The sequence below is a fragment of the Dama dama genome, chromosome 22, assembly GCF_033118175.1.
Source record: "Dama dama isolate Ldn47 chromosome 22, ASM3311817v1, whole genome shotgun sequence".
NCBI classification, from domain to species: Eukaryota; Metazoa; Chordata; class Mammalia; order Artiodactyla; family Cervidae; genus Dama; species Dama dama.
The window spans coordinates 50,378,000-50,390,460 of NC_083702.1; the positions used below are offsets into that span (position 1 = coordinate 50,378,000).

Genomic DNA, 12,461 nt, shown 5'->3' on the forward strand with positions numbered 1-12,461 from the left:
AATGACATAAAATTTCTACATGGCATAAATAAGGCAAAAATATGTTTGCATCCATACCTAATGGCATTGCTGCTACAATGAAGGCCACCAGATCTTATCATTCGTACATAGCCCATAGCATTACCTTAAAAACCACATACACACAAAAAAATCAGATGTTTATATAAATAACTCTAAGTTCTAATAATCAGGAATAAAATTATATATAGCATTCAATTACAAGGTTTCAACTCGTAAGTACCAAGAGATTTTGCTGTATTTTACTTCAGTTTTGTTCCACAAAAATAAAACTTACATATTTGTGCACTTAAAATATTGTTGCTCAGTCACTAGAGTCCAACTCTTTGAATATAAATGTACATAAACTTACACAACCTATATTAAATATTTTAAAAATAAGTGTGTTTCAATTGATAAATGCATTAAATTGAGCACATTTTAAAAAAACATTTAAAAATTACTGTTACCAATAGCTTCTTCACTCACATTAAATAATATCTCTCTCTCTCTCCCCCTCTCTCTCTTACATACACACACACACAGCTGCAAGTGGTATCAAGAAATCCTTATTTGATTCCTCCCAAACTAGTATCTCCAACCAAGACTATTCCTCTAGGCTTTTTTTATCCAATGCCTACATCTCCATGTCTAAGAAGAATTTTTAATTTAAGTTTAACTCCAACTGAAGATCTTCACCCCCCAGTTATATTTTCTTCCTCAGAAACTGACAAGTCTGGAAGGATTTCCAGTAGCTCAGGCCAAACACAGTGAAGTCCTCTCTGCCTCCTTCTTTACCCTCAATGTCGTTGTGTAGTTCAGGTAGTAGTGTCCAACTCCCTGTGACCCCATGGACTGTAGCTCGCCAGGCGCCTCTGTCCATGGGATTCCCCAGGCAAGGATACTGGAGTGGGCTGCCATTTCCTTCTCCAGGGGATTCTCCCTGTGGATCAAACCTGCATCTCCTGCATTGGCAGGAGGGTTCTTTACCACTGACCACCAGGGAAACCCTCCTTTCCCTTTCCCTCATACTTTAATCAACGGCAGATTACACTGGCTCTATCTTCAAAATGTCACCAGAATTCAACCAGTTTTCCTGACCTTCACAGCTCTCACCCTACTCCAAACCACCGGCAGTTCTTGCCTAGAATACTACACTATGCAATGGTTTCCTGATCTGTTTCTAACTCCATTCCAGCCCCTGACTGGTTTCCAAAACTGCTAAGCAGACTCGGGACTTCAGCATTTACCGCCACCTCTTCCTGGTACACTCTTTCCTTAGCCATGCATGCACATGGCTTATTCCTTCGTGTTATTTAGGTTCCTGCTCTCATGTCACCTACTTAGAGCTCTCCCTAAATATCATTAAACTATATCATTTCCTGAATATCATTTTAAATCATTAAGTGTTTAATGATATGTCACCTTACTCAGCACCTATTACTGATACATATCTTTTTGTCTGTATCTCCCCCCACTAGAATGCAAGATCTATGATATACCTTTTGTTTTCTTCACTGCTCCACCCCTAAAGCCAACATTTCCTACTCAAATGAAATGGAAATACTTGTGAGTAAGAACAGACAAAAAGTTAAGAAGCAGTCAACACTTCATATATTATAATGATATAATTATGTACTTAACAGACATTATCTCATCTGATATCTTTAAAAACCTTCAATTAGGTATCACTGAATCCAAGGCTTATCCCAATATAAGAAATGATGTTAAAATGCTTCTTTAACATGCATCTTAGAAAAATGAGGTATTTGATTGTTTCCCTGTGCTTTTTGGCTACAAAACCTAGGTTAAGTTATAAACTTTGTATCTTAGTCTCTTCATTTGTTAAATTAAGCTATAAAGGGTTAAATACTGGGTTTACTGTCATAGATATTACCAGCACCTACTGTACTGTCCTCAATAAATTTGTGGAATCAGTGAATATAATACTTACTTCTTAGCACTGAGTTTTACATGTGTTAGAACATATAAAGCACTCAGAATAACTTTGGCACATAATGAATGCTCAATAAATGTTAATGGTGGTGATTATTCATTCAGCAGGCAGGTTATTAGACAAAAAGACTTCTCATTTTGCTCCTAGCTCTAGATTCCTTACTCCTTTTCTCAACAGTTAACAGACTCAAAAGCACATTACAATTTTTACAGGCAGAGGTAAAGAACTTATATTTCCTAAGAAAAGAATAAAGAATAAAATACTAGAACAAACTGAAAAGGATAATATTCACCAACTGTGCAATAATGGCAGGGGCGGAGATGACATGATTTTTTGTGTACTGGGGAAAAATGTGTATTTTGATGTATACTGGGAAAAAATGACTAGCGTCCTAAGCTCATGAATTAATGATTATTTCATAGTACAAAACTGTACTTTTAGAAAATATAAAAACATGAAATAAGTACTACCACAAGCAGTATTCACAAGGGGAAAAAACTTATTGGTGTGTGAATTTAAAAGTTTTAAGCAACACTGCTCTGAAGAAACAACTCTTAATTTGAGTACCATGGACTCTCGCTTTGGGCATCTGACCTCTAGTATATCTTATGCAAAATTATATGTGAACATGCATGGGGCATTATTCTGAGGAAAATCAATTCAGTATTTTCATCAGATTCTCAAAAAGGGTTAAAAACTATTGCTCCATAAATTTACAATCCAATACGACATTAAATATCACTATGACTAAAATAATACCTCACTATTAGACAGTACCTCACTATTAAATTGCTTAAAATTAAAAATTTACAAAGGTAAAATTCTCTAAGTTCTTGTACTAATAAAAAATAGAAAGTTTTAATGTGTAAGCCAATTAATCTATACAATTTAGCTAGTGCTGACTTTATTCCCTAACTAAATGTTTATCATACCTTTCTCACTAGTAAATTTAAAGCTTCTTGAGAACAAAGGCTATTTGTATTCTCAGCATTGAGAAAAATATTTGGTTAACAAAGCCTTTTTAAATGTTTGATAACAATGAATCAGTGAATCTCAGGAGGCCAAATTTTACCAAATTAGAGTCAATAAGCGGCCCCAGTGGGTCAGGCGGTAAAGAAATTGCCTTCCAATGCATAAGACCCAGGTTTGAATCCTGGGTCGGGAAGAGCCCCTGGAGAAGAAAATGGCAACCCACTCCAGTATTCTTGTCTGGAGAATCCCAGGGACAGAGGATACTGGTGGGCTACCGTCCATGGGGTCACAAAGAGTCAGACACGACTGAGCGACTAACAGTTTCAGTTTCAGAGTCAATAAGAATTGACTGAACTGCTTGCGGTCTGCAACTGTGAAGAATATGAAACATCTTCGGACTTGGAGCTGAAAAATCCTGGTTAAAATCCCGGCAACACCACTTATTTCTGAGTTTCTCTTTTTTCATCTTTAAAAAGATGATTATATGCCTATCTCAAGGGTTACCATGAGGACATTAATAGAGGTAATGCATATGAAAAGCTCAAATAAGTACACAGTTTTTTTTAATCTTGGATTATTTTTAAGTGAAGTTCTTCCTTTTAAACAGTGTTACACATTTCAGAAAACAAGTTCTACTCGTAAGGCAGAAGGACAACTCAAGAAATTATATATAAATATAAAATGATGGAGCATAGAAAAATTATTAAATAACTTTTCACATAAACACTGCACAACTCTGCATTTAGGCTTAACTTGAGGGAACCTCTTTTAAAAGTCTGAAATAGGACCTTGAAAAGAAAAGGCACCCAATAAATAATTACCAGCTGACTATTTACTGAGTATGGCCTTTGAGATGAGTTAGTTATATTTTTAATTGAAGAGCTTTTATTTATCCACAAAATATTTATTTATACTATTTTATTTATAAATATTTTATTTATCAATTATTTGTGCACCAACCATCTAATCATACTTGAAAAACTTTTGGTAAGGAAAGGAAATTACTAGTGCAATAAAGCTAAACTCAGGCACACACATATTAAGTTTATTCCTATGAGATATTTATAATATATCAGACAGATTCTTGGCATTTGTACTTTACTTTTCAACATGTTTACAATAACTTACCAATTTGGCTGATGAGCTGCCTGAACTGATCAAGGTAGCTTTGTCCCTCTGGGGTTATTCCAAGTTTTCTGATGCCTCGATTGAATTTTTCTGCTCTTTCAAAAGGATACTACAGAGAAAATTTGAAGACTGCCATTATTAATAAAGACTCCTAAAACATAAAATACCCACCAAATCAATCATACCAGTATCACTGTTCTAATTTTGCATTTCCATTGTGTTCAAAAAAACAATTACTGAATTTAATGACAAAAAATTCATATATAGCACAAAAACTACCAATATTCAAGGTCAATATAAATTAAATATTTTTATATTAAAGGGAATAATTATGAATGCCACCAAACTTAGGTTTCCCATTACCAACATTGGTCTTCCAACTGCTCTATCAGATAGATAAAAGAAATCAATTCTTCCTAGAAACATCTGTTCAGAGATTTGTGAAAAGTTTCCATGGGCTGAAAAGTATTAGGGGCTTACATAAAAACACACTCCTTCCCAAATAACACACATCAGCTGAACTAAAATTTCTAGCTGCTATCACCGATAAAAAATGGTTTTTCAAGTCTTAGTCAATTAAAAAAATTTTTAAATCACTCCTTTTATATGAGTAACAAATGGAAACAATTCTTATACAACAGCAGCACCATTTATTTCTCTGAACATTAATTTCTGATGCAATAAAAATGAGTTAATGTAATTTCCTGATAACTAATCTGTAATTTTATTAATTATTTTGCTGCTCTGACACTGAAAAGAATGAACAACTAATATATAAGAGGGCTAGAACTAGGTGATGCTTAAGAAGAGTAATAAAAACAGGTCTGGATGTGGCAAATCAAACATAAAATCCATCCAAGCTTGCTGGTTTCTCTACCCACATGGCTATACGTGCCTCTGTACTGTTAACACTTACAATTCTTCACTTCACTATGGGAAAATTCAGTCCAGAGGGCAAAAGTAAAATAGCATTCTTATAAATTACTGGTGGGATTGTCAACTGGTGCAGTATTTTTACAGTACTTGGCAACATGTATCAAAATTTTAAACAATCATATTCTTTGCCCTTTTCCTCTTCAAGGAATCTGTCTTTCAAAACCAGTCCCTAACACACAGAGATAAATATGCAAGGATGTTATCTGTAGCACCGTTTGTAGCACAGATAAATCAGAAGCTACTGAATAACTATTTCTCAGTAGGAGGTTAAAGGACTTACAGTATGCATCTTTACTATCAACTCTGCAAAAGAACAAGGTAGATCTATGGGTACTGACACGTGATAAGCACACTGCAAAACAGTATGCTTAGCATCAGTCCATTTTTGTTAAGGAAAAAAGCAGTATTTGTAATGCACAAATACATGTTTATCACACAGACATCTGGAAGACGTCACATGACACTGTTAATAGCAACTGGCCCCAGAAAATAGAGATGGGAGAAGACAGAAATGAAGGAGAACATTTAGTTTAAATGTTAAACAACACATTGTTTAAATGTTTCTGCTCTTGCATTATTTTAAAATGAGGAAAAGTAATACCTGGTTACATTCATCATTTACTTTTTCCTTACACTTTCACTTACAGAGAATGCAAAGGGTAAGAAATTACAAGGGAAAATACAGATAATTGGAAGTCAAACCAGGGAGTTATGTGAAAAAGAAAAAAGAAAAAGAAATCCCTAGTAGAGTAACTCATAATGAATTTCAGCATAAACATTTGCTATATAGGCAAACACTGAAGTTATTGAAGGTTTGGTTCAAGACCCTGGAACAAGGCAAATACTGCAATGAAGTGAATCACATTAGTTTTTTGATTTCCCAGTGTAATACAACAGTATGTTTTCACCGTACTATAGTCTATTAAGTATTCAATAGCATTACGTATAAAAAAATAATGTACATGCCTTAATTTAAAAATACTTTGCTGCTAAAAAAAGCTAAGCAGCATCTGAAAATGCAGGTTTGCCACAAACCTTCCATTTGTTAAAAAAATACAGTACCTGCGAAGCACAATGAAGTAAAGCACGGCAATGGAAGGGAAGCCAATATATTCAATAGTTGAATCAAACTACCTTTTCAGAAGAATATGTGAAAATACCTTATGATCATTTTGGTCCTTGATTTCCCTGAAAAACCGAATATCTTTAATCAATCTGGATTTGATATGTTCATCATACATAAATTGGCTAAATATATAGAACTTCTTTTTCAAAAACTGGTAGGTGAAATTGACCTATAAAATTAAAATTGGAAAAATTAAATATAAAACTTAATTTCAAATCAGTAGTACTAAATAAAATAATCCATTTATAAAGTCTAATTCATTTTGGACCTGAAATAAATGAAGTTTTTATTGCCATAGTTTATAAAACTTTCTAAAAGCTCCTCTTAAATATTTTTATGACACAAAAAAAGAAATTTAAAAACAGAACATATAGTCACATAATAATATGACTAAGAGCTATAGTGAGAATCATAAACCAGATTTGCTGACACGCTAGGTTTTATGTCATAAACCACACTCAAGAGATTATTACCAATGCACATGAATGAACTGATACTAAAGTAAAAAACATGGTGCTCTTTGACCTTTCCTAAAGGAAGATAGTAAACATTCAATTATTTATCCATAAATATTTTAAGCACCTCTTATGTGCAAGACAATGAACTTGCTCTCATGCTAGACACTGCCCTTGTCATCATCAAGTGTATTCTAGTGGGAGTGACAGGCATTTTAAGACAAGTATAATATATGTTAAATAAACTAGGAAATCTCAACTGCAATAACCTATAAAATGAGAAGTGCAGGTGTTTTGAGAATGGATTAAAAGGTCCTGATCTAGACTTAGAAAACACTGAAAAAGTAGGATTTAAGCTGTGATTAAAGTCAAAACAAGATTAATTCTGACCCTCAGATGAAAGCCTTGCATTAATTTCCATCCCCACCACTTTCAAATATTACCAATTATTTTGGCACATGTATGCCCATGTTAACAGTCTTCATCACCCAGTTATAGAAATGGGTCCTTTCTCAGAACTTTTCTTGCAGCTTAAAACACTGCTTTTTCATGATCTCCTCAGTTGTAGTAGTTCTTAGAAGATTATTACCCATCTTAATAGTGGGTAAATCTGCCAGTCTCTGATCTTATGTTTTCTGTGCTCAGCTCACCATCACCAGACATCAGGAATTTACATTTAGTAGTGTGGCTAACTGAGTAACAGCTGTTTCTCCCGCCAGAGTACAATTACTATGAGAGCAAGAAATGTCTGTTTTTCTCACCTCAGCACCCAGCACAGTGCCTGAGACACATAAAATACAAGCATAATTACATTTGTTACATGAATGGTTGATAGATGAGGTCAAAGAAGAGTTTGATCCTGAAAGGTTCAGAAACAGATGATCCCTGACTTGAAATCTGAAACTCCATCCATGTCTCATTTTTCTCCTGGTAACCACTAACAAAGAGCTCCAACCATATTACTTATCAGGTCAAATACAGCTTCTCCACTACACTAAAAATGGTCCTTTGTAACCTTTCAGTCATGTAACTTTTCCTTATTCCCAAATATGCTTAATAATATTGTACTATTTAAACATTCGCATTATTCTTTCCTCAAGGAGAAACTGTGACCTGAAAAGCAGGTATATCTAAAGATTTCTCATTTTCCCACAGAGGACAAATAGCATATAAGCTCAAATGATTCATTTTCTCACATGACTGCCCATTTTTAGGAAGATTTGAGATATTTTTAGCAAATTGCTATTTTTAAGGGTATCAAATAACTAGTAAGTGCCCTCCCCCAAAAAAGAGCACGTAAGTGTAAAGTGTTAGTCGCTCAGTCATGACTGACTCTTTGCGACCCTATGGACTGTAGTCCTCCAGGCTTCTCTGTCCATGGAATTCTCCAGGTAAGAATACTGGAGTGGGTTGTCATTCCCTTCTCCAGGGGATCTTCCCAACCCAGGGATCAAACCTGGGTCTCCTGCATTGCAGGCAGACTCTTTGCCTGGTGGCAGAGCCACTAGGGATGATGTTAAATAAACTATCAGTGATTTGCTTTCAAAAGCAACTTTTCAGACTGTCAGACAATCCACATAGATATATATTCATGCTGATGTCTTCAAATCTCCAATGTTATTCATGATGATGATCTTGAGATGGTAAGACATTCTAAAGTGCCTTTTGAATCACAAAGCTTCCATTTCCATCCCTAACACAACTTCAGTGCCAGGTATTTCAATTACACCAAACAGAAAAATGGAAATTCAGGTGTTATGAACAGGTAATAATGTGTATTTATCAGAATATTCAATGAAAAAACTATTTTTAAACTTCCAAACTAAACAGCAGCATCAAACATCTATACAACGCCCCCTCCCAGAAGCTCCTTACTGTTGTATTCATGATTCCTGTGCCGTGGGTTCGAATTGAATTAGCAATATGCCGAATATTAATAGTGTTCAAATGTTTGTTATTACTTGTTCGTTCAATAAAAATCTGTAATAAAACAAACACAATCCATAGCAAACACTGGTCAGTTAATCTAAGAATTTTAGAACTCTATTTTATTAGAGATAATTGGAAAGTCATTCAAGAAGATAATACAGTCAAAGCAAAGAAATAAACAAGATCTATAAACAATCATTGTTTCCTTTATTTTACTAACTTTCACTGCTAAGAATCAATCCTTTGCCCCCAGCCTTTCCTACTATACACGCACCCACATTAAAAAAATTTTTTTTAACTTACTCACTTGATTATTGAGATTATAGAGGTATCGAGATACAAATATATGAATGTTTCTCATAATTTCCAAGACATCCAGGCCCTACAAAACAATCCACATATAAGTTCTATTATTATTAGTTTAAAATAATCAAACTTATCAATATGGTAACTTACTGCTTATATTAAATCACCCAATATTTTTAAATTATTTTAAAGAACTACAGAAAACATACAATCAAAGGGCAGAAGAGGCTTCTGACACATACAATCAGGACTAACTGCTTGGGGAAATCTGACTGTTATACCTTTTGTGTAGACAGGAAAAGTTAAAACTTCAAAGATCAATGACTCACAATCATTTCCCTACCACTTCTGAGAATATTTGTCTTCCCAAGGAATTTTTCCTATATTTTTCAGAAAGTAAATTAACAGCCAGATTCTAAAAGGCAGCCAGAATATGTGGTGATCTCTAAAGTATATACTATTTTTCAGGCACTGTGCAAGGTCCTTTACATGGAATTCTCAAAAAGATATTCTTCTTCTAAATTCCACAGCTGATCACCCTCTGCTTTTTCAGTCTTTTATTTTTACTGAGGCTTTCAATGGCTAAGTTAAAGATCTCTCTTGGTAAACGACACATTGCACTTAAAAATATGTGGACTATTTTCAAGTACCTTTTGATATTGATTTCTAACGTAATTCCAGAGTGATAAGAGAACAGACACTGTATGACTTCAGTTACCTTTAGACCATTAAATTTTTACACCTTGTTTTATGTCCCTGGATATGTTCCAGTGTCTCCGGGTTTATAGTCTATGGGAACTTAAATAGAATTTGTATCCTGCTATTGTGTGAAAATTGTATAAAACTTAATTATGTTGAATTGATTCATAGTGTTTTTCAGGTCTACTATATCCTTCTACTTTTCTATTCATTTTATTAATTTTTGAGAGTCGATAAGGAAACGCCAACTAAAAATCTTAATTGATCTACTTAAAAAAATAATTATAATGTATAGTGGACTATATGTAACTTTGTTCCGTATTTTCTAAGTCTCCTACAAATGTGTTACTTTCATAATTTAAAAAATAAAAAAGGAGGATAAAAATAAAATCCCACAGCTGAAGAACATGAAACTAAGAGAGTTCTGCAAAGTCAAAGAGCTGGGAAGAGGCAGAACCCAGGGATTTTAGAAAGTCTAATTCCAAATCTTTATGCTTCTTTTAATTATGCTAGACTATCTTGAATATAAAGACTTCTCAGATGACTCAGTGGTAAAGAATCCTCCTGTCAATGCAGGAGATGCAGGTCTGATTCCAGGGTCAGGAAGATCCCCTGGAGAATGAAACTGCAACCCACTCCAGTATTCTTGCCTGGAAAATTCCATGGAGCCTCCAGGGGAGCCTGGAGGGCTATAGCCCATGGGTTCATAAAGAGTAGGACATGACTGAGCGACTGAGCTTACCCATATGTACCGTTAATATACAAGTTACCTAATAAGAATCCTTCATTCTTCAGTGATTACTCTAATATCTAGTGAATGGTATCATGTAAACTGTTCCACAGCTTTTCTAATTGGGACTCAAAGTAATACCACAACACCCCTTTGATTAAGTTTTTATTATAGATTTTCTCACATTTTAATCTAAAAATTTATTTACTCATTATTTTTCTCCCACTAGGCTACAGGTACATGAGCTAAGACTGTTTCTATTTATTTTTGTATCCCTAAACATACTGAGGACTTCACAGGAGACTCAGTGGTAAAGTCTGACTGCAAAGCAGTCAATGGGTTCAATCCCTGGGTCAGGAAGATCCCTGGGGAATGAAATGGCAACTCTCTCCAGTAACACAGTGCAGTGTCTAGCAAATTTCTGAAAAATATTAATTTTATAAATAAGTGAATGAAAGGATATACAAATTGATCCTGGAACTGGCCCCTATACATGCAGTAAGATGAACAAAAAATTATGATCTTCAAATTTTGGAACTAAATTAATGGATTTTAGCAAATATTCTATCTGGATTATCTTAGAAAGAATTACATGCAAATTAAATGAAGACAAATCTTTGCAAATCCTGAGATACAACCATTTTGTAAATTAGCTTACTGAACGAATAAAGCTAAATATTTTGCACTCAATTTAAAAACAAATACAATCTTATAAATTTAACCATTTTTCTAAGATATTAAAGCACATATATTATATCTAGTTTAAAATTCTTAACTGTGACCTTGACTAAACTTATAAAAGTTCAGCAGAAGTCACCTCACTATCCTAATTTGTTTCTGAAAAGCTGTATGTAAATTTATGTATGTACCAAAATTTCAACAAAAGGTAAAGTATAAGCCTTTGGAAGCATGTGATAAATTCTTTCATAAAGCAAATCAGCACTAATTTTTTATTCTTCTCAACTATGAGGTTTTTTATATATAGCAAATATTCTCTTTTCACTTTCAACTTTGAAATATAAACACATACTAAATAAAATTTTTTTTTTATTGTCTTAGAGAAATACTATTAAGCTACCATTAGACTATACTAAGAACACTTTATACTATACCTGTTCCAAAGTCTGACTAGGAAGATGGGCCTCTGTCATAACCAATCCATAACGCTGAGTTGCTAAATTTCTCATTTCACTGTAAGTAGCCCAGTCATGAAGAGCTACTGTCGTTAGATTGTAGAAAGTCTTGTCTAGGTAGTGAGTTACATAAGCTTCAAAACAAACAAAAAAATCAAAACTTTTTTTGATTCATGATAACAGTAGGAAAGGAAGAAAAATGACACTAAAAAGGAAACTACTTGTCTTTGAACATTAAATTTCTTCCTTTAAAATAAGGTGCCAGGAATGGGACTTCCCTGGTGGTGCAACGGATAAGACTTTGCCTGCCAACACAGAGGACATGGGTTCAATCCCTGGCCGGAAGATTTCACATGCCATGGAGCAACTAAGCCAGTGCACCACAGCTAATGAGGCTGAGCTCTAGAGTCCACAGGCTGCAACTAGCGAGCCATGGGCTACAACTACTGCAGCCTGCGCTTCACAAGAGAAGCCACCGCAACCAGCAGCCCACGCACCACAACGAGAAGTCCCTGCTTGCTGCACTTAGAGAAAGCCCACACACAGCAACAAAGACCCAGTGCAACCAAAAATAATAATGAAAAATGAATTAATTAAAAAGTAACGACTGAGAGCTAAAAAGTGTTCTTTAAATAACAAAATAAGCTGCTAGGAAAACAAAAATGAAGAAACAAAAAAGGAATTCAAGAATAAATGGACTAATACAAAGAAAGATTTTTCTCAAGGTTTCATTTTTGTTATTTGTTCTTTAACAGAGCAAACACATATAGAATATGACCCTAAGAAGAAAACCAGAACACTCACCTCGAATGTCAATGAAACGATTGAAAAACCGAATTGGATTGAGAGAGAAAAAAAGGGCCAGGTCTTTCATGCCAACTTTGAAAGGGTTTCTGTCATCCAGCTTTAAATGAGTATGCACAGAAAGTCGCAGGTCCTTCTCTATTTCTTTGCACAACTTGTCCAGCAAATGCTATTCAGAAAAGAATTGATATCTTAAATTTTCAAAATGATATTCCAATTGTATGATTCTTCTAGATGTCCATGTTCTCAATGTGAAGAGCTTTATACTCAATACAATGATGAAAAAGCT

General features: G+C 34.3%; 1 protein-coding gene across 2 annotated transcripts in view; it reads right to left on the minus strand.

The window, feature by feature from the left end:
* WASHC4 (WASH complex subunit 4) overlaps positions 1 to 12,461 on the minus strand; it is a 52,652-nt gene that overhangs the window by 11,676 nt on the left and 28,515 nt on the right. For both annotated transcript variants that reach the window (XM_061125456.1, XM_061125455.1), the window contains exons 21-27: positions 12,173 to 12,341; positions 11,348 to 11,502; positions 8,808 to 8,882; positions 8,447 to 8,551; positions 6,151 to 6,285; positions 4,055 to 4,163; positions 58 to 124 (exon numbers count right to left, since the gene is read on the minus strand). In XM_061125456.1, coding sequence (XP_060981439.1) covers positions 58 to 124; positions 4,055 to 4,163; positions 6,151 to 6,285; positions 8,447 to 8,551; positions 8,808 to 8,882; positions 11,348 to 11,502; positions 12,173 to 12,341 — 815 coding nt within the window. The remainder of the gene's footprint in view (positions 1 to 57; positions 125 to 4,054; positions 4,164 to 6,150; positions 6,286 to 8,446; positions 8,552 to 8,807; positions 8,883 to 11,347; positions 11,503 to 12,172; positions 12,342 to 12,461) is intronic.